Source organism: Vicugna pacos, chromosome 33 (assembly GCF_048564905.1).
Source record: "Vicugna pacos chromosome 33, VicPac4, whole genome shotgun sequence".
Taxonomy (NCBI): domain Eukaryota; kingdom Metazoa; phylum Chordata; class Mammalia; order Artiodactyla; family Camelidae; genus Vicugna; species Vicugna pacos.
Genome location: NC_133019.1, coordinates 5,903,096 through 5,925,525, shown reverse-complemented (window position 1 = coordinate 5,925,525; position 22,430 = coordinate 5,903,096). Strand labels below are relative to the sequence as shown.

The window sequence follows — 22,430 nt, the reverse complement described above, 5'->3', positions numbered from 1 at the left end:
GGCAGTGGTTTTTATATTGAAGTCAGATGCCCTTAGGGCTTTTTGGAGAAGGGGGTTTCTTGGGTGCCATTGTCCATTTCCAGGGCACGCAGCATACCGGGATAGGTTCCTAAACGAAGGTTGAGAAGTACATCCTCAGAGTTGGTATGCTCTCCCCTAAACCATCTGACGTTTTTGATGTCTTAATTATAGCTTCAGAAAACTATTTGTTAGTTTTGAGCATTTCCATGGTTTTGTACCAGACGTGGTTCCAGGAAATCTTTCCAACTTAAAAGTTTAAGGAGGAATCTATGTATGTATGTATGTATGTATGTATGTATGTATGTCAGTAGTTATAGCCTGTTTTCCTGTTTCCTTTCTCTTCTTGTTGAGTTCTGAGGACCCGAGAAGTAAGGCAGGGAGGTGAACCTTGGGTCTCGTTAGATGTCAGATTTGGGGGGAGCCCAAATGTATTGGAGGGCTTCACCTCTTCAAGTGAAGGGATTGCAGGGTTGGGAGCAGGTTGAGGAGACCACAGTCCTGTCTAGGAGTTAGCACAGAGGAATATGACAAAGGTTTTTAGGGAAGAATGAACTTTGGGAGCCAGATTTCGGGTTCCCAGGCAAGACCAACAGTTTAAAGAACTACACCCCTCGACAGAGACACTGCTTCATCAAGAATCTTGTGAGACTGGGAGGGTGGAGTTGGCGGAGGGAATGAGAGAAATCACCCCAGGGGATCGAAGTTGGAATTACTGAACAAAGCTGTTCCAGAACTGTCTATTATTCTGAGGTTTCCTAAAACTCTATTTACGTACACCACCAACCTTAACACTTAAGGAGTGTCTTCACTTGCTTAAAAATCTGTTTCTCTCCTGAGGAAAAATGTCAGAGAACAAGTTACAGTTTGGTGGGGAGATTCTCTCCAGTTTGGTTCTTTTTCTCTGTAGATTTCTGTTCGACTCGTGGCCCTGCATGGCAAGAGAGCTAGAGAAACTTTTAAATAAAGTCAGGTAGGAAATTTTATCTGACAGTCCTGCTGTAGAAGTCCTGAATCCTCATCTGTATCCCTTGATCTCGAATGCCTTCTTCACTGCGTATTTCTCCCAAGTGCAGTGCCCACTATGTCCTTGGGCAGCAAGGCCCTGGCCCTTTAATTTCTTTATGAAGGTGGTCAAGATGGTATCTCAAACTTAGTCCACTTGAACCTGTCTTTGCCTAATTGAGGGTGACTTTCAGGGATGAACCCCTATATTCAGCTCCTATCCTGAGTTGTACTTACCCTCTTGCATAATGGGGAGTAGATTTCAGAGGGGGTCCATTGAATAAGAACCTGATTCTCCCACAGAAGACCTGTTTCCTGAGACTTCCTTTACCTTGTCTTTGAACATTGCATAACTCACATTTACCACAAAGGAGACAGCTCTAGGGGAGCATTATGGGAATGTTCTCAGCATCCCAAGATATGACCTAGGGCCACAGGAGGGAAGAGGATCCCCTCGCATGGCTGGGCTCCCTGAGCAGTGATCTCGAGGGAGACTTTCGGCCCAGGGGTTGAGGCCGTCCCAGCCCTGCGGGTGGGCGGAGCGGACTGTCCCAGAGAGGAGTTCTGGGAACGTGGCACGGCAGGCGGATATGGGCACCAGGGATGCCAACCACAATTCAACGACGCATCTTGTGAATGGCATGTGTTTACAAAAGGCCTTTTAAAGATGAGGGCGGTGGTAGGAGTGAAACCGCAGGGCCTTAGTCATGAAAGCGTTCAGTGTGTGCCCAAGACTTGGCCATTCGAGAGGCGCGGGAGACGGACCCAGGAAGAATGGCAGTTAGCGAGGGGAAGTGCGGGTGGTCCTCTCCCTGCATCACGAATGTATTCATCCAGGAAAACAAATCCTTATTTTCAGAAAGAGGAGTAGCTTGGAATTTTCTCATTTCCCCCAGTTTGTGACCTAGTTAGGAAGATGGAAACATAGGGAGTTGGGGAAAAGATTGGAGCCTTACTGGGTATAAGAAGGAACTGTCAGAGCGAGGGAAGGTTTTATCAGTGACTCTCAGAGATCGCTCGTGGTTTTGCTGCTGAAGCTGCAAATAGCTGGTGTGTGGTTACATCTAAAAACAACGTCCATTAAGAGCCTTCTAAAAGGCTTTTTTAAAGGGGAAATAAAATGGAAGACTTGGTTGAGATGTCATTATGTCTGAATGTTCATGTTTCTTTAAACAGACACCCAAAGTGGTATTGTAAATAAAAATAGATATGCAAATTAGGATCGTTTTATTTAAATATTTATACTTTTATTTTAATAAAGAGTGTGTTTTCTAGGGCAACTTCCTAGAGAAGAAACTAATCACAGGGTCCCCCCTCGTCCTTCTTTGCTGGCACCGTCATAGACCGCTCACCACACCTGGGAAGGGCTGATGGGACTGGCGGAGCATGGGCCTTGTGATTTCAGTTCTGACCCCATCACAGAAAACGCCTCGCGCCGTGTGTGCCTCTCCAAGCAGGGAGTGAGAACTGGAGTTGCTGCGAGCTCCTTTTCTCCCGTCCTGAGAAATCCCCAAAGGGCTGCATCACGTTTGCTGTTATTTCCCCCAGACTTTCCTACTCCAGAAGCTCGAAGGCAGCTTCAAGGCCTGCTCCTTTACAACGCTGGCTTCCAGTGCATCGGAGGCGGGTTTGATGCGGTGTGCTAGTGCTCAGTGTGAGACCGCTTCCTGTGCCGTGAAAGTTGAAGACGTGGTGGAAGTAACCCTGATCTTTCCAGACCGATAGAGAGCCTGAGAGTTAGACACTGGGCCCCCATCCAGTGACTCGGAGCCAAAAATGAACTGCAAAGCTATCAGAAAACTGGATCCTGGCCTTGGGAGGGCTGGGGGTGATTTGATACACAGACGAGCTTTCCCAGGGAGCTGTGGTCTTTCCAGGTCATCTGGGGACTGGCGGGGGAGGGTGCCAGTCCTGCCCTCCCCCTGGAGCTGCAGCCGGCCCTTGCTCAGCCTGCCCCCGAGTGAGTCCCAGCTCATGGCCTTTGACGTTGGCCGTTTTCATCATGTTCTAGGATGAAAGTGGCCTGGGCTCGCACTGTAGGATGGAAGCATTTCACGGGGGAAATCATGTGTGTTTAAATCTCTTGCTTGTCACTTGTTAGCTCTGTGACCTTGGGCTGGTCTTTTGGCTTCTTTAAGCCTCATTCCCTCGTCTGTACAACGGTAATGCTTTGTAGAATTGTGAGAATGAAGTAAGATTATAAATGTGAAGGACCCATTTCAGTTAATTTGAAATCACCTACAGGGGACTTCAGGGCTTCCCACTGCCTTCATTTTTTTTTTTAAACACTTCCCTTTACCAGCTTTTTTTCACCTTATTCCTGCATGAGAAGTAAGTGTTGCTGGAGACAACTGAGGGGTTGAGGAGTGCACATGGTGCCGTCCAGGCTCCTTCTCAACGTCTCAACATTCCAGAAGCCCCCAGAGCCTGCCACTTTCCCCCGTCTGTGCTCTCCTCTTTCGCCAGGGCCTCGCTTGCCGTCTCCTACCCCTTCGGCAGTCCTTTGCTGTGTTTGTGCCGTGGAGGGGGCTCAGGGGTGGACACCGGGTAGCCGAGTCCTGACTGCACTGCCCCTGTGCTCTCTGCCCATCTTCCACAATGTCCATACTCTCGCCCTGCGAGTGTCTGAGGCTCCCGAGGGAGAAGAGAGTTCTGTTCTCTGGGAGATGGGATTTCTTCCTGTTCCCCTGGTTATTCTGTGCCAGAACTTTGGGTCCCAAGAAAGAAAGGGTACCTCCATCCTATTATGAGAGCTGTGTGTGTGTGTGGCAGGGGCCCAGGGGCAAGGTAGGCTGTGGTGAGGAGTAGGAGGTAGATTCCCCCCCACCTCCAAGCTGGGGAGACCAGGAGAAATAAACGGACACATCACTTAGGTCATCCTCTTCCTTACTCTAGCATACCAAGGCCTTTGCATCTGCTCTTAGATCCTTATTGCTTGTTGGCAAAGGCAAAACATGACAGGAAGGAAGATGGCTTGTCAGGATGAAGCTGCAGCACACGGGGCATCAGTGCTGCACGGGGAATGTTACCAGGAGCAGGACGTAGGGGTGGGGCGTACACATGTATTTCTTACCAGTTTCTACTCCCTCGGGCTTGGAGTCTGCAAAGGAAGATATCTAGGGAATGGAGGGTTTTGAAGCAATAGAAAGTATGATGGAAGCAGAAAAATCCTCTGGCTGGAGGCACTGGAAAGGCTATGTATAGAATCTGTGGGGTGGGGTTGTCCAAGGAATCAACGTATGAACGAGACACAGCCTTCTGCGATGAAGGTTCTCTTGATGGGTAAGGGCTGCCGGGGAAGGTGGAGGAGATGGGTGGAAAGCTTAGGAGGAACCTCCAATGTCCGGGACAGTGTGGCTTCTCCAAAGTTCCTTGGGAATCCTGCTTCCTGAGCTAGCAGTCTTACTCGGCCCTGTTTATCCACCAGCCCATCTGCCCGCGCCACATCAAGGCTCCCACCAAAATGCGGCCATTCTTAGAGCATTATTTGAACCTCACATTAGAGTGTTGGGGTGCTTGGTGACAGGCTCTTTGAAGAGGGCCACCTCCCTTGAACCCCCAGTGGAGGGAGCTACCCTTGCAGAATATTGCTGAGAGAAAGGCCTAGGAGGGCACCTCAAATGTGCAGTCTGAGCCCTTTGCCTCTGAGCTGTGTTTGGCATGAGTCAGGTGGTTGGTGTGTCCCTCTGGGTTGGGCACGTCCACCAGGACAGGAGTCTACCTGGAGGCTCTATTGCCACGAAAGCCAGGGCTACCAGACGCCTTCACGATCTAGGAAAGCTGAATCAGAGCAGGGCAAGGAACCCTGGGTTCCCAAAGCGTACCCTGAGCCCTTGGGTTCTTCCTGGGGCTCTGCAGGAACAAAAGGTCAGAGTGGATCTGTTGGAGTAACGGCCCCAAACATTTATTCTCCAGTGGCGGGGAGGAGTGAGGTGCAGGTCTGCTGTCTCGCTTGCCCCGGGAGCCTTACTGAAGACAGGACCACGGTTCCTTGTGTGAATCCAGGCTCAGTGGAGAAGGCAGGTCTCAGCATCTTAAAGACCTGCCGTCCAGTCCCCTCAAACCCCACGTCTCCCGGGATACACTCCTTCCAGTGGCTGTTTCAAAAACCCTGACCAGAGAAGCTCTCACCCTCCTTATATTGACTCTGCATGTGCCGAGGAGAGGAGCGGGGTACATGAAGCAGGGGTGGGTGGGTGGGGAGGCTCTGGATCCCAGCCTGGCGAGGGGCCCCCGGGTGTCACACTCCCCCCTTTCCCTCCCTCTCCGTCCCAGACACCAGTCTCCACCTGGGCCAGTCCCACCTCAGAGTCCAGAGGCATCCAGTCCAAGGACAAAACTGCAAGAGTATGGACACAAAACACCAAACAGATTGGGGGTGGGCTCCGGGCCAGCGTGGTGGCCGGGGCCGCTCTGGCTTCTCAGCCTCCGGGGTCTGGGCTGTGAGCAGCAGGGGCGCTGGGTTCTCTGGGGCAGCTCGGGGCGGGGAGCGCTTGACCCCCGGCTCCCCAGGGCTGTCTAGGAGCATAGGCACAGGGGAAGGGCTTGCGGTTCAGCAAGGGGTAGAGCTCATCGGGAGCCCGGAGCAGTTCCGTTAAAGCAGAGGTACAGCTGCCTCTAGTGCCTGTGGGGGGGCAGGCCGAGGAGGGGCCTCCAGGAGAGGGCCGGGGGCCGGGGCGCGCAGCACGGCACGAGGCGCTCAGCTGCGTCCTCTGACCACGGCCGCATCCTCACGCCCGGGACACACTGCGGCCCGGCCCGCGCTTGTGCTTGGTGGGGGCTGCGGAGGAGGGTGGTGGCCGAGGCCCTCGGAGCTGTCCTGGAGGCGGCTGGTTGTGGGGTCCTCTGCCGAGGACCCACCGTGTCTGCAGAGCCAGCACGGCTGCGGCCCCCGCGGGCCTCCCCGCCCACGGTCCGGCGGCCTCAGACGTGAGTCTGCATCCGCCGCTGCAGGGGCCGGCTGGGGTCGGAGTTCTGGGAGGAGGACTGGGAGTGGTGGGAGGAGGAGGCCGAGGCCTTGCTCGCCTTGTCGAACTGCACGTAGCCGTCCTGCTTGCCGCTGCTGCTGACGCTGCTGTCGCACTGCGTGTCCAGGAAGGAGCTGCTGTCGCTCAGGGAGCCCCGCTGGAACTCCCGCTCGCAGAGCTCGATGGACGAGCTGCCCACGCCCAGCACGAACCTCTGCCCGTAGTCGTAGAGGCGGCCCTGGCCGCTCAGCGTGCTGTAGATGTTGGTGAAGGACATGCCCGTGGGCACTCGCTGCTTGCCCGCGGGCCGCAGGTCCGGCTGGCAGCTGGACAGCGAGATGGTGGGGGTCGAGTGATGCTCCTTGAAGGTGTTGACGCTGTAGTAGCCGTTGGTGGGGTCCTGGGGGGGCCGGAGGGAGAGCAGCGTCAGGCCACCGGCTCTGAGCAAGGCGGGGGGCTCTCGGCTGAGCCAGTCCCTCCCTACAAGGGGAGGGAGGAAGGGGATGGACGGCGGGGGAGGCTTGGCCTGGGGGGGACTTGGAGCAGAGCCGTCCGGCAGATAGTCAAGTGGCAGCAGGGAGGGGGAGCACTAGGGGAAGGAGGCAGGATGGGTCCTGGCAAGTACGATTTGGTAAGTCATGGCAGCTCAAACCCATTTGAGCACCGGGATTTCATTGGTTTTTGTTTCTGTCTGGAACATGGGAACTTCATTTAAAAAGTTAGTGGTGAGGAGTTGTGGGAGGGGAAAATTGTGAGGCCTCAGCCTTAACTCTCGCCGTAGTGTTGGGGAGAAAGAGCAGGTGCCTTTGTAGCAGGGAGGGTGTCCACCCTTAGGGAGAGGACAGGCACCTGTCCCCAGGGTGACCTCTGGCCTTTCTCTTCTCTTTGCTGCCATTGTTTGCCTGGATCTGGGGCTGGAGTCATGAGAGCTGTGTCATAACCTTCTTACCTTCAGGTTCTGAAACTCCTTCTCCTCTTCCTTGAGCACCTCCAGCTGCTTCAGGACTGAGTCTTGTTGGAATTCACCCCGGTCCATCTATAACCCAAAAGTGGCCGCTCAGGGGATAGGAGGTGGGCTGACCGTCCACTTCCCCCCAGGAAAAGCTGAAGAAAGGTACTCAAAAGAAGCTTCCATCTCTGCCTCCCTTCCACCCCTCCCTGCCTGGCCCCTGGAGACAGGTGACAAGAGTCAGGAGGAGATTCCAGACCTCACTGTTGTTCTTGGACCCCCACCCCACCCCCACCCCTCCTGAGCGATTCAGATGGAGAGGGAGGTGGGTGACGGCCAGGTCTCTAAGACCTACGTTCTTCCATTGGGGTAGGGTTATCACTCCCAGAGACCGCACTTTGATTTAATTCAATTCGGAGAGCATTTACTGACTTCCAGGCCAGGCATTGTGCTCAGGGGCAGGCGAGCAGAGTAGATTAAGATACATTAAGAAACACTTGTGCTCAGACATAGCAAACAAACCATGGTTACCAGAGGGGAAACGGCAGACAAGGGATAAATTAGGAGAAGTTTGGGGCTTAACAGATACACACTACTATCCATAAAATAGATAAAGAACAAGGACATACTGTATAGCATGGGGAACTATATTCAATTTCTTGTAATAACATATAATGGACAAGAATAGGAAAAATACATCTCTATGTACATATACATGTGACTGCGTCGCTTTACTGTACACCTGAAGCTCACATTATAAGTCAACTATACTTCAATTAAAATAACAAAATTAAAAAAAAAAAGAAAAAACACTTTTGCCACTTCTTCTATTAAGAAAAAAGAAGAAACATTTGTGTTCATCAGGGAGCTAGACCTGTGGATAAACAAGGACAGACCCTCTGGGCAGGGCTTGGGCTCCGCAGGGCAGTTCCTCACCGGTGATAAGCTTCATGAAGGTCTTGAGAAGGAATAACTACCTGTGAGGTGCTGGCAGCTAGGACCTCACCTGTTACTCACAGCAATGATTTCCATTACTCATGTTTTCCTTAACAGAAGCCAAAAAGAGCCTGAGGACAAGGATGGCTTCTTGTTTCTGTTGGGGCCCCCAGCACACCAGGTACAGTGCCTTACAGATCGTGGTCAGCGATCAAAATGCTTTGGGAGTGGAATCATAGTTAACCATGTTGTATTAATTCTTTGATCTGCCAGTGTCCGGTGTGCAGTAGGACTGTCACCAGTGTTAGGTTGATGTCAGATGAATGAAGCAAGTGACGCAGCTCTGAATGACTTTCTGACAATGAAAACAGAGCAGACTTGGCACACAGTGGGTTTGTTAATTAATCCGAACAGCCGGAGCCATGCTTGTCCTGTGGCACAGAATGCCCTTCCACGTAGCCCTTCTGCACATGGCATGATCTAGGCCAGGCTCCCACCCACTCCGGGCACCGGGACGTGTCTTCTCCATCATGACTCATTTCCCCGATCTCTTGTTGGAGCCTCGCAGAATTGGCCAAAGTTCTTGCACCCTGTCACCTCCCTGCTAATGCTGCTTTTTTCTATTTCCCAGTAAATGCTGTGGCTCTATCTGGATTGAATTCTTCTTTCCCACCAGATTCAGCTTCTAAGCCTGACTCGCCTCCACATTGGGGCCGTATAGGGCCGGGAGTGAACGGAGCGAGGGAACAAAGGTCTCCCCAAGGGGAGCCCTCGAGGGGGTCTCTGCCAGGGTTAGCCCCACTCTGAACCAACTCCTGAGTGACCCCCACTCTTTCCTGTGGGTTTGGACTGGGGGGGTGTTGTGGAGACAGTCTGAGGGGGTCAGAATGTCCCAGTGGGAGGGGATGCAAGGTCCCCTGGGGACAAAGGACAGGCTGGGTACTTCCACGCCAGACTTGGTAAAGCTCATCTACGGAGACGCCCATTCCTGCCCAGGTCTGGGCTGTGGTTCCCTCCCTTGTAAGACGGAATGTTCTGCTGTGTCAGGCACTAAGTTAGGCCTGGAGGGGGTAGGCATTCAACAACTGGGGAGCGTGACCTTTGCCCTTGAAGAACTCTGGGGTAATTGGAGAGGTTAACACGTAATTAGAGCAATGCACTGTGAAGGAAAAAAAAATTTCTAGCCATATCAGTAAACAAAGGTGGCTGCAGCCATCAAGTCGTCAGCCACTACTACCGCCCAGATGGTGATCGGGGAACTCAGGATGGAGACAAGCAGGCAGCCTGGCCTCTGCAGACACCCCTAGCAGTGTGCCCTGAGGGCCCTCGGGATGGGAAAGAGGACACTGGCCCTAGAGAGCTAGGTGCATATCAAAGGAATGATTTCAGTGAGCCCAGACTTTTGCACCTTCCCATACACAGAAGAGTGCTAAGTTCCTTAACTTGAGATGTCTTTTCTTTAATTAACAGTCATCCTTTAAAGTTCTGACTACCTGGTCTTTGTTGCAAAAATTCCTAGATATCCTGGCTCCTCCCCTGCCTCTCCAGAGCAGTCTTAGAGCCATCTGAGAGGCCAGCTCTGGGGCTTGATTCCTCAGAAAATCCATCAAATAAAACACAATTCTCAACTTTTAGGTTGTGCGTTTTCTTTCAGGCGACAGCACCATGAAAGAGGAGTGTGCAAAGTGTTTGTGGGGGGCATGGTGGTGCAGAAAGTTCCCAGCTCTGCCAGCTATTGAGGGACAAGCCTGGAAAATTACAGAGGAGGTGACATTCAAGCTGCTTCTCATAGGAGAATGTGAAATTTGACAGACAAGACCCACAGGTAGAGAGAACAGCAACGCAAAGCCTTCGAGACATGGAAGACTCAAAGGCTGGGAATGCAAGTTCTTTGGGGTGTTGGAGGACTGGGTGCCTTTGGCATGAAGATGGAGCCAGACAGACTGGCAGCCGCCTCCTGATAAAGGGCCCGAGGACACGCTCGGCGGTGGGGCTCTCTAGCAGACCTGGAGCCACTGGGGAATTTTAACAGGACCAGGGCAGTAACAGGACCAGATCTGCATCTTAGAAGGACCCTTTGTGGGACTCTGTGGCACGGACTGAGGAATGTGGTGAAAGGCTAGAATGAGAGACCACACAGGAGGATGCTGCCATAGACTGGGGGAGCCTCGGAGAGGCCCAAACTGAGGAGTAACCGTGGAGGACAGGCAGGGGCACAGATTTGAAATGTTTTGAAGCAGAATTGACAGGATCGGAAAATCAACGGGATAGAAAAAGAGCAGCAGAGAAAAGGTCAGTTCAATCCACTAAGTGCTGGTGAGCATCTGCCAGGGGCTGTGTGAAGGCTGTGGGGACACGGGGATGGAGAAGGCAGCTTGCTCACCATCTAGTGGAGACAGATAAGGAAACGGGTGATTTCACAGCAGCGCCAACAGCTACCATTCCCTGAGCGCTCACCGTGTGCCGGGGCGGGGGGGGGGGGCTCCAGCCTCTTCTGGGCTTGACTCACTCAGCCCTCACCCCTGCCTCGCGTACCCTGACCTTCGTCCCATTTGCTCGACAAGGAGTCTGACGCACAGGGAGGCCCAGGCTCTTTACCCACTTGATTGCTGCTGCTACTCCAGTATGTCACAACCGTGACGCAGTATGTGCCTGGGTTTTCCAGGATTCTGCTTGGACAGGTGGGTGGGTGATGGTGCATGAGTGGGGAGTTGGAGGAGGAGGAGTGGCTTTGGGGTGGCTGGAAAAGTCATGAGTTTGCTTCTGACAGGCAGTCTAGTCCCTGAAGAGGAACCTGTGCCCACCGCAGACTTCTGGGGGAGTCAGGGGAGCAGGGGAGGGACCTGATACTGTAATAGCTCTGTGTGTGTGTGTGTGTGTGTGTGTGTGTGTGTGTGTGTGTGTGTAGAATTACACGTCATATCACAGCATATTACAGCCATTTATGCCCGTCTCCCCTCCCCATGGAATAGCTGGGGTCTCTGAAAGCCAGGACTGCGTCTTAGATACCTTTGATCTCCTAGAACCCCAAGCACAATACAGTAGACACACAATAAACCTTTGCTGGCTGAGAATACAAACATACTTAGTTTTACTGTGCTTTACAAATATTTCATTTTTTTTTACAGATTCAAGGTGTGTGGTAACCCTGCCTCGAGCAAGTCTGTCGGTGCCCTTTTTCCAACAGCATTTGCTTACTTTGTGTCTCTGGGCCACATTTTGGTAATTCTCACAAATTTTTAAAGTTTTTCATCATTATCATATTTGTTATGGTGATCTGTGATCCGTGGCCTCTGATGTTCCCTGCGACGACTTGCTGAAGGCTCAGAGGATGGTTAGCATTTTTTAGCAATTAAGTACTTTTTCATTAAGGTATGTACATTTTTAAAAGACATAATGCTATTGCACACTTAACAGACTATAGAATAGATAAACATAACTTTGGTATGTACTAGGAGACCCCCCAAGCTTCTGTGACTCGCTTTATTGTGAGGGTCTGGAGCCGAACCTACAATGTCTCCTAGGTCTGCCTGTAGGTCCCTGGCTTATTATGGGAGGGGGAGAAGGGAGCATGTCTCAGCTGAAGCTTTGCTTCTCAGGGGCATTAGAGCATCCGGAAGCCCCTGGTCCTGGGAGCTTCAGGGCACAGAGGTCGGGGCGGGATGGGGAGCAGACCGCATTCTCACCATCAGCTGCTTGATGGTGGGGTGTTCCTCAGCCTCCCGGCCAGAGGCAGGCTCCTTGTGGACAATCTCGACTCGGATATCATTCTTGGCTGACACAACACCTTTGAGATCTGGACATAAAATAGGAAAGTGTAGACAACAGATTCAGTTGTCATCACAGGCATTAGGGCCCGAGATGTCAAGCTCCCCCACCCCTTGAGTTTACCCTCCAGCCCCTGAACTCCGCAGTTCATGCCACCCCCCGCCCCCCAAAAAGAGAACAGCTGTCTGGACACGCTGTGGGCTGCTGGGGCCTCAGAGCGCTTTCTCTGTTGGCTCCTGGTTGCACGCCCCTCAGCCTCTCACTGCTCCTCCCATGGCTTGGGAGGTCATTCTCATCCATTTGCCCACTTTGTCATCCTACTAACTTCTCATCTTCTAAAAGTCTTCCCTGACCTACTTCACCAGGCTCTGATCTCTCTGTTCAGAGAATCACACATCTGACAGTTAGAAAGGGCCTCGAGATCCCATGATCAACCTCCCGCCCAGAGCAGACACGTCCCTGCACATGGTGGTCCAGATTCCGTGATGGTGTCAACCCTTCCGTGATGGAGAGCTTACAGCTTCTGGGGGAGGAAGCTGACTTATACCTGGAGAGCTCCGTTAAAAAATTCTTGCTAAAATATGCTCCCCTATGCTGTCCGCTGAGAGGGTGGCGAGGGAGGGCCTGAGATGGCATCACTGGGGGCAGTCAAGAGAGCAAGGCTGCTCAGGTTGGGTGGTGGATACAGGCAGCTTTCTGCCAGCGCGTAAAGGCTGCCAAGTGGACGAGGGGCAGGCTCACCCTGATTATTCCTTTTGTGCCTTATGCTCGTAGATGTTAGAGCCAGGTAGGGCCCTAAAACTACGTCATCCACCCCCTTGCTATTACCCGGGAGGAAACTGAGGCCTGGAACAGCTATGGCTTGCCCGGGGTCACAGGGTAGAAGAAGTAGGACCAGAAGACTGTCTGCATTGTTTCTACCACCCCATTTTACCCTTCCACATATCCGTCTGTCACGCATAACTTCAGAGCTATGCCCAGGATGGAAGCTCCGGGCACACAGGATTCAAGAGAGCATAAACACCAGAACTTTATTGCTAATGACTAAAGACCTTTAAAAGTCTGCACAAAGCAATTCCTTGAATTTTTTTTTCTTTTTCATGTGTGTGGGTGACCTGCTTTTCTGGTTAGACTAGCAGATCTTGGAGGGCAAAGATCACCCCCCTCCCGTCCCCCGGGGCTTCTCTGCATTTCCCGATGGACTGAACGTGCTGTATGTGCTCAATCCAAGGTGCTAGCTGACGGCCCTGCCGGGTGTAGTTCATCTCCGTCCAGCTCAGCATCAGTCCACGTGCCCACTCTGTGCCAGCTGCTGTGCAAAGCACTGCACGTAAAAGGCTCCATCAGACCCCATCCCTGCCCCAGCGGCTCGCAGCACCGGTAGGGCCCCTGCTCGTGGCACTCCTGCTTACTTGCTCTCCGGGGCAGTCTAAGCCTGGCCTTTTTCTCTGTCCCCCTCCCTGAGCTCCCGGGTCTCCCTCCCGTACTTCTCTGGGAGCGGGCACAGCAGAAGGCCACGATGGTTGCCAGAAGGACGAGGAAGGCCACGCCGGCTCCTACAGCCACCCCGATGATGACGGCCATCGGCACAGACTCTGTGGGGGAGAAGCGGGTGCACTGAGGAGGGAGCTGGGACAGCCCACTGTCCCCCCCGATCTCACAGTTCCCTCGGGCACGGCCCCTGCCAAGCTGGGGGTGGAGCGCTGCGCGTGGGCGCTCCCGGGAAAGGCCGAGGAGGCCTGGGCAGGAGTCCAACAGGGGTCAGCTCGGGCGGGGCTCGGGGTGGAGGAGAGGGCAGGGGAACTGGGGGACGGGAGCGGTGGTGGGGGGAGAGGAGGCAAGCAGACACGGGGAGGGGGTGGGGACGCCGGAGGTGAGAGGCTCGGCTGGTACAGTTTAGCTCTTGGCGGGATTAAACCAGGAGCGTTCCGTCCTGCAGCGGCTGCGGAGTCAGGAGTCCTGGCTTTTCTTTGAAAATTGACCATGGTCACTGCTGCTATTTATTCGTTTGCTTTTCCCTTCTCTTCCCTTCCCCATGTGCTGAGAGGGTGGACACCGACAACCAGCTGTTAGAGAGTTTTCAGGTCTGAGGCAGCCTCTTCCCGGGGCCTGGACATCACAGGCAGTAGCTGCCAGAGGCCAGGTCTTGGGCCGGGGGTGCGGACCACAGCTGCCCCACCTCTTTAAGGAGCGATGCCCAGTCCTGCTCCCCCTAGGCCAGTCCTCTGGGCAGGAATCCCTGCACACCCCCACCCCAGCCAGGCAAACCTTCAGGCTGCTGAGCGTCTGTAGTCTGCCTCCTGCCCTAGCCAAGTAGAGACGGGGTGGAGAGGGTGACATTGGGCTGGGCTGTGGTGGGTGCTTTCCAGACAGTACTGACCCTTCTGTAGAGGCTGCGTAGGGGGCCCGAGCACATGATGTGGGACCCTGAACAGTGCATAGGGGAATAAAAGTAGAAAACGCAGGGGCAGGAAGAGCTTAGGGCTCAGAGTCTAAGCCTCCCACTGATGGATGGAAGCCCAGAGGTCCAGAGAAATCAAGTGACTTGGTTAAGGACACATAGCTGCAGTAAAGCCAGTGTAAGTCCAGGTCTGCCCTTATCCGCCCCCTTCATCTTGCCCAGCTCCGTGCACTGCATCACATGGCATCCTCCAAGTCTCACGCGCTCTGCACAGCCCAGGTGCCAGGCTGTCTTCTGAGCAATGCATGTTACCTCTCTTTTCTTATCTGTAAAATGGGATACTTACAGTGCCTGCCTCAGGGGGGTGTTTGGAGCTTAGATGAGTGAATGCAGGTGAAGGCTGGCACTGAGCCTGGCGCCCAGGCCTAGCCAAGCCTTTGCTCCAGTGTCTGTGTGGGAAGGGGGCCTGCCGCAGACGCAAGGGGAGCAAGGCCCTTTCCGAGGCTCCGCCCCACCCCACCACGCCATGCCGTGTTCTCGGTGTGGGTGACGGGGCATGTCCAGGTATTTGTCTCGGGCTGCGGGTTAGCCTCTGGCCTGTCACTGTGGTTTTCTTTAGAAAGAGGAAGAGAGGTAGAGCACCACAGAGAGACACTGCTGGGAGGAGGGGGTCCCTCCCCAGGGGGAGGGGCTGCCCCATGGTTGGCAGTGTTGGCAGTCACACGGGGGCTTTCCTTCCAGCCCAGGACCTGCACACTGTGCATTCATCATCTGTCTACCGGCGGCTGGGACCCCGTAGGACAGCAGGGGGGATGACGGGGGAGCAGGTACGGCTGAAAATGGGAGGTGTCTGGGCTGGTGTCAACAGTCAGGAGTGAGAAGAGATGCTTGGCCTCAGCCAGCCCGTGAGCTTGCTCTGCGAGGTGAGTCTGTCTCTGGGCTTCAGCTCCATCAGGAAAGGAAAGCTGTTGTGGAAGCTCACTGGTTCTACGCTTTAGAATTTTATTAATGTGAGTTGGGTTTGGTTTCTCCTATAGACTCCTAGGAATTTTCCTTGGAAAAAGTCAGGTCTTTTCTCAGCTGAGCTCAGAGCCAGAGGATGACAGTGGGACGTTCCTTAACAGGGCCTCAGTGTTTCACCTGTGAAACCCGAGTACCAGGAAGTGGCATCTGAGGTGTCTTCTGACTCCGGCATCCTGTGAAGCCAGATTTCCTTAAGCGGTCAACAGCTGAGGGGAGTGGCGGTGGGGCACCATCTTATCTGAAGAACTGCCCTGAGTGGGTGGGTGGGGCAGAGGGAGTCCCGCGGGGGCAGGGGCCCAGGGGTCCGGGGCGGCACCCCTCAGCAGCCTCCCTGTGCGTGTTTGCTCCTTGCCTCGGTCACCTGTGTCGGCTGCCCCTCTCCCGACAGAGCTCCCCTCGGATGTCCCTGAGAGGGAGAGGAGGAAGGGGCTGCCCTCCGGCTCAGCCTCCTCTCCATCCGAGGAGGTGGGTTGGGTACGAGGAGTCTCAGCCACCAAGGAAGCTGTCAGGGAGCTGAGGGAGTCTCAGCCACCAAGGAAGCTGTCAGGGAGCCTTGACGAGTGTGAGCCCAGATGAGTGTGCAGACAGGTGAGGTGCAGACAGAGGGCGACACCAGCTCAGCACCAGGAAGGGCTCTGGGGGGCATCAGGGAGAACACTGCAGGACTTGACACTGTGTCGCCTCTGTGAGTTTACCTGTGCTCAGATTGGTGCTCTTAAAGGGGACGTGCACCCAAAGGGGAGGGGGCATGTGGGCCCCACAAGGAACTGACTGGCCCCAGCTCCTTCTGGGCCAGCGCGGTGGGAACAAGGGTCTGGCCTGCAATGTCCTGATTCTCTTTTCTGGGTTTCTGCCTGAAGGGTGGGGGCACCCGTTTCCCGTGATGTCCCAAGATAGAGCAACTCGACTCAGGGAGCCTGGTCACCCCTTTGCTGCCAGGTGCCTCGGGAGAGAGGCTCTGCCCGGAGGCCTCAGGCTGGTGGTGAAATGACAACTCCATGGGGAATGCAGGAGCGGGGGTTGGGAGGGTGGAGCTGGCCAGCACAAAGCATGGGGTTAGCATGGATGGCGCAGGCCATGGCAGGGCTGGGCGGCCCTGGTGTCCTCGAAGCGATGGCCACGCTGGTGGTGATGTTGAGAAGCAGGAGGAATCAGGCAGGGCGAGCTGACCCCAGAGGGGAGGAGCCAGGGCTTCAGAAGAGAAGGGATGGGAGAAAGTTGGGGCAGGAGCCAGTGTCCTGGGCTGCGAGGAGCCTGTGGGCTGCGAGACAGGTCTCTGGGGTCCCTAGACCCGTGCTGGTTGGGGACCCTCTCCCTGCTTCTCTGACTGTACTAAACCCTCAAGATGGGGGGTGGGCAGAGAAGTTAGTGGCCTACACCGGCCTCCCTACCCCCATTTTGGGCTCCCTCCCCTACTAGCCCAGCAGTCCCTTCTCCCGTCCCGGGGGCTTCTCATGTCTCCTTCCTACCTGCTTCCAGCCCGGCTCCCGACTTCATTTCCGAACCTGTTTGGAAATAAAGGAAGCGTCCACAGCCAGGACCTGGCTGGCCAGGGTGGGGTGGGACTGAGGGGTGGCCATCGGGAGGGGCTGGGGCGGGGGCTCCCTCCTGCATCACGTCTCCGGGACGCCTCACAGATCCAGGCTAGCCAAACTGAACTTGGAGTTCGTTCAGACTGACTTAGAGACTCCAGAGGGGTGGGACCCGAGAGAGAGGTCACGGTTGAGTGTGGGTGGGGTTCTGAGGAGGCTGGGGTGAGAGCACTAAGCGGAGGGCATGGGAGTGGGGGAGCTGAAGGGGAGACACGGAGGGCAAGCAACAGGGGACCGGGAGGCTTGGGATGATGTGTGGATGATATTATGCAAATTATGTGCAAAGCATTATGCAAAGCAGCGCCTTTTAGGGAAGAGGTGTTGGGAGCAATGCGTGATCCACAGGGTAGCACTGAGGTCCCAGGGGCCCAGCCTAGACCACCTGCTCAGCCCAGACTCTCTTCCAGGGCCTGATGGCCTGTGGGTGGGCCTTCCTCTTGGAGAGAGTCAGAGACCGCCAGGGCTGCGGCCCCCTGGATCGGCCTGTCTGCCTGGACTTAACCCCTGCTGGCAGAGGGGCTAGATCTGCAGCCCATCTCAGGACGCAGCGTGCTGCTGGCTGTCTGCTGAGCTTCTCCGGAGCCCCCTCTATTCCTCTCCAAGGCTCTCGGCCCTCTGGTCCAGGCTGAGAACTCGGAGCCAAGACTAGAGTTCTTAGCATCTCCTTTGACCAGGAGCTGGGCGGTCTGCACACGGGGTCACAGCAGGGTGAGCCTTCCTCCTGCCACCTCCTCCCTCCCACCCGGCTGGCAGCCCTGAGCCCCTCTGCCCAGCGCTGCCCTTCTGGTTGGTGTCTCCGTCAGTGCACAGTGGTCCCTGGGTCTCCTGTGTCTCCCAGGGAGCTGCAGACAGTCCGACTGGACAGCTCAGGTGCTACCTCCTAGCTTAGCGCAGGCACCCTCGGGGGACTTTTGGGAAAATGTTCTGGCTTGTTATCTTAATGGGCTAGGCCAGGTTCCCCAGCACCTGTCTGGTGCGTCGCTGGTGAGGGGCGCTCCTCGGGGATCCCACCCCTGAACTACTGAGGGCCAGAGGCAGGGCCTTTAGGAAATGTGGGGCAGCTCATCCTGGCCATTAGCTCGGCCCCCTCTGTGGTCGCCTTTCCTTGAAATCTGGGTCGATTGCCCAAGGGGCCACCACCTGAGCAGCTCTCCTCCCCGCTGGCTTCCTGGTGCAGGCCATTGGCCCTGGCCTCGGGGGAGCTGGGCTGAGGAGGGCCACTCCCGCTGACCAGCCCAGGCTGCAGGCAGGTGGGAAAGGGCCCTGACCCGCCTGTACCCTGTAGGCGCTCTTTCCCCTTAGGACCCTGGAGAACCTGGCCTGGGGTGCTGCCCTCAGCGGGGAGAGGCCGGTGGCCCGGCGGCCCAGGCAGCCCCACCTTGCTCCTTGAGCCTGATGATCTCCGTGTCGGAGCCAAAGCTGTTCCAGGCGGTGCAGTTGTAGATGGTTTGGAAGTCAGCCCGCACAATGTTGCTGATGGTCAGCGTGGAGATGACGCCCTCCTCGGTGCTGACCGTCTCCACCGTGTAGCGCCCAGACGTCCCCGACTCCAGCACGTTCTCCTTCCAGGACCAGGCCTGTCCGGGTGCGAAGAATTAGGAGGACATCCCGACAGAGCCACCCCGCCAGGTCCACCGGGCCACCTCCCTGCTCCGGGGTGGGCGCTGCCAGGCTCATGGTCATGCTCACTGCGCAGGGCACCCGCATGTGTACAGAAAGGTACATGCACACATCATGACACGTATGCACACAGCACAGTACACACACACATCACAGCACTGGTACAGCCCCGCCCCCAACACGGCGCCAACACGTGCACACACAGGTCCACACTCATCACTACACACAGCATACACATAGGCAGGGCCAACTTGGAGGGTATTTTTGTCAACCAGGGGCCTTATGTGTCTCTGTCCTGGAACATCTTCCCAGGCAAGCAGGGGACTCTGGGGCAGCGGTGGGGGCCCCTCCACCAGCAGGCACCCCTGACAGGCAGAGTGGAAGGCCAGCCCCAGAGTGACTGAGTCTGGTCTGTTTGTACAAACGTATGTTCCCAGGGTTGCATCTGTGAGACTCTTTATCTTGGTTTACAAGGATGACCGTCTAACCTTCCTCAGGGCCGTTTCCCGTGCACAGTGAGCGCCCAACCCCACCCCGGCTGCAGTGTTTGTGGGATCGGGGCAACACGGCCAGTGCTGCGGGAGGTGGGGGCGGCTGAGCCGGGAGCGGCTTCCCGGGCTCGACACCGCTGACTTTCCGGACCCGACCATTCTTGGTTGTGGGGGACTGTCCTGGGTCTATAGGATGTTGGGCTGCATCCTGCAGTGTCTCCAGGCATTGCCAAATGTCCCCTGGGGGCAGGGCCGCCCCGGTTGAGTTCCATCTCCGTGAAGAGAGAGACTGTGTGAACATGCTCAGGAGTGAGTGGGATTCTACAACAGGCACGTGTTACACTTACAATTAAAAAAAAATTGAGGAGCGAAGGGAACGGGGAGGCGTAGGTACTAGTTCAACGCGTGAATTCTTGCCATTTTTGTGTGACTCAGACGGTGAATGAACCGAACGTCTGAGGAAGGGTGTAACAGTGATGCTCTTACAACATCTCAACTTCAGGGTGACATTGGATTTGTTGGGCGTATGCCCCCACGCCCTCCTTGGCGCTGCCAAGCCCTGTGAACTTGACCCGGGGGCAGTCTTCTGGGAGGACTGCCTGGGCACTGAGTCTCACTGACAACATCCCATCCCCCGCCCCCACAGTGCTGGGAGATGCTCGCCTCCCTCGGTTTCCATGCCCTGGTTTCCACCAGTTTCAGCTGGACTTGGATGGAGGACCCTCGCTTTTACAAACGGAAATACCCGGGCGGGCGGTGGGGGGGACCAGGTGTGAGACCCTCAGGCAGCCTGGGCTGCCCTGCGGGGATGAGGGTTTTGAAGACGGGAGGGAGAATGGAGGGATGTCTTTAGAGGGAAAACTCAATAAACGGGGCAGCGTTCTCTGTGGACATCAAAGCAGAGGAGGCCGATAGAGGGCTCCGGGAGGTGCAGAAAGGGCTTTGCCAACTGCAAACTGCACCCTGTCCACGATTTGGCTAAAGGCTGGCCTTGGACCCAAGAGAGGGAATACATTGTTTATTGTTTCCTTCTGCTGCCCTCACTGGCCCGTCTGCCTCCAGAATGCAGAATGCGGTTGGAACGGTTCACGTGGGCGCACAGCTGAGGGGCAGAGCGGAGTCAAACACACCTGCAGGCGAGGAGCACAGCCTGCCCGGAGACAGGAGGCTGCCTGTGATTTTCGTCTTCACGATGCCTTTCCAAGAGACACAAGGCAGGAATAATTTTCCCCACCAAGGAAAGGCAACGCAGAGGTGTCACTGGCCAGCCTGGGGGTCGCGCAGCTGTGGGCAGAGATGAACCGCCAGGCTGCCCAATGCACTGGCCGTGCCCCTCGCCCCCCTGCCCTCCCTGGAGCACTCACAATGCGGTCGGGTGGCGGCGTGCTCCGGATGAAGCACTTGATCTGGCCCTTCTCCCCGTGCAGGGCATGCTGGGTCTGCGTGCTGGAGATGATGGGGGGTCCTGTTGGGGAGACAGCGGCTCATCAGAGGCCCTGGCTGGGCCCCTCTTGGCAGATTCAGAAGTTTATACCTTCATTAACTCATTCAGCAAACATTTACTGAAGGCCTATACCTGCAAGGTGATGGGCGAGCAGGGGACTCAGAGATAAACGAGGCCTTCTGCCATAAACCTCTCAAGGGATCTGAGTAAGCACTTCTAAGTCCGACACCCAGAGACGTAAATAACTAATAAAAGGTGGTGAAGTGAGCTGTGTAGACGAAGCGCTAACCGATTTTAGAGGGGAGAGAATAACCTACCTGGCAGGTGGGGAACGCTTTAGGAAGGAGGTGGTAAGCCTGAGAAGGGAGCTGGGGAAATGTCAGGAAGCATTTAATGTCACCTCTGCTACCTTATTGTCACCTCCGTGGGAACCTGCAGTTCAATTTCAAACTATTCCATCATATTTCCAGTAGAGGGCGCGCTTGCCCTACAAACTGGCATCCTTGGCAGGCCTGGCAAACCGGACAGGAAGAGAAATAAAAGATGTTCCTCCACCCGGTGGGGAAGCACCCTGCCTAGATGGACTGAGCTGGGCACACTGGGGGCCTTCATCTCACAGGTGTCTCAGGAGCTGCCTTAGCTCATCCCTGGCCTGCCTGCACGTACATATGCGGACACCCAGGAGGGACCATGTCTCCAAAGCTGACCCCGACTTTATCCCACCCAGCCCAGGCTTGGGTGCTTGTGTCTGTCATGTTTACGGATGTCTCTGGGAACACCTGTTTCATCTATGGCGTTGGACAGCCCGGAGGGCCCACCAGGAATCCAGCAGGGCTCTCTGTCCAGTTCTGCCTGTTATCTAACCCAAGTCTCTCCTGCGTGATGCCCACCTGGCAGTGAGGGCGGGCGGAGGAGCCGCTGGTTCCTGGCTGGGCTGGGCGGTTGAAGCAAGGGATCTAGAGGTGGAGACCCTAGTGCCCCTTTCCTGATCCCTGGGGTAAAACTGGGGGCTTAGGTGGCAGGAAACAGGAAAGGGAGCTAGAGCAAGGGACCTGGAGGACAGGCAGATTTATGCTGGGAACAAAACAAAAATCACTGCAAACATAATTGCTGTTTATTAGCCAGTTTAATTAAAACAGATTTGCATTTCTATGAGTAGCTCTCAGCCAAGGGGAAAAAGGTACTGGGAGACACTCAGGTGACTCCTATTGAGTTAAGGCTGTCACATGGCTTGGAGCTGGGTGAGGCAGGTGTGGGGGACCCTCAAGATAGGGCTTCCACTCTCAGAGGGCTTTAAGAGTTCCTCTCTTTGACCCAAAGCCAGGAAGGCTTGATGCTTTTAGGAACTTGGATGGGGCTCTGTTTTGCTGCTAGGCTGAAAGTGATGATACCGTAAAACCTTTTCCCCTTCACTTCCCAGGAGCTAGGATTTCCCTGGGGGGTTCTCAGCTGTTCTAACAGCAATCAGGCAAATACATTCTTTTTTAAAAGTCTTCTCGAAAGAAAACGGAAATCAGGATAAGGGTAGATGGGGTTGGGGGAACCGGGGGCAGCAGTAATATGGTCTGTCCATCTCCCACTCCCTGCAGATCCCAGGTTTGAGCCAAACCAGCTAAAATCTGTGCCGGTTTATTCCCCACAGGGCAGCGGCCAGCAGTCATCCACTGGCTGGGATGTGTTCTGATGAGAACCTCATCTCATTCTGGATCCTTTCATAGGTCGATCCCTTCAGCCTCGTCCAGGCCCTGCCCAAAGGGTTTACCATCCCTCCACCTGGTACAGCTACAGACAAGTCCACTCCCAAGTCCACTCCGGTGTGAGGCTAGCAGGTTCCCCTCTGGGCCACTCAATCCATCCCCCTGCCTCAGGGCGAGATGACCCTCGTTCAGCAGAAACAAGCAAACAGCCTCCTTGCTTGACTCTAATCTCCTGAGTGTTTCTCTTCCTGGTAGCCTAGGGGAGCTTGTACCGGAAGGGTTGGAGGCTGAGGAAGGGGTTGGAAAGATGAACCCTGGAGGGTGCACATTAAACCCTGGACAGACACCAGGGCTCAGGCCCGGTGTCCCATCCAAGAGGAATATCCCTCAGAGGCGTGTGTTCCTTCCTCAGGAAACCGCTTTGAATCTGTTGAGAAATGCCTGAAATTCTGCAGTGACAACGGAATGTCAGTCCCTCCTTTATCCACAGTGTTTTCCCCAGAAACGAGGATGCTCGTT

General features: G+C 55.2%; 1 protein-coding gene across 1 annotated transcript in view; it reads right to left on the bottom strand.

Moving 5' to 3' along the window:
• Window positions 1–4,769: 4,769 nt before the first annotated feature.
• KIRREL3 (kirre like nephrin family adhesion molecule 3) overlaps window positions 4,770–22,430 on the bottom strand; it is a 485,950-nt gene continuing 468,289 nt past the window's right edge. Inside the window, exons 11-17 of the mRNA XM_006209871.4 lie at window positions 20,135–20,235; window positions 18,038–18,236; window positions 16,537–16,572; window positions 13,131–13,238; window positions 11,562–11,671; window positions 6,940–7,026; window positions 4,770–6,390 (exon numbers count right to left, since the gene is read on the bottom strand). Coding sequence (XP_006209933.1) covers window positions 5,947–6,390; window positions 6,940–7,026; window positions 11,562–11,671; window positions 13,131–13,238; window positions 16,537–16,572; window positions 18,038–18,236; window positions 20,135–20,235 — 1,085 coding nt within the window. The 3' untranslated portion in view covers window positions 4,770–5,946. The remainder of the gene's footprint in view (window positions 6,391–6,939; window positions 7,027–11,561; window positions 11,672–13,130; window positions 13,239–16,536; window positions 16,573–18,037; window positions 18,237–20,134; window positions 20,236–22,430) is intronic.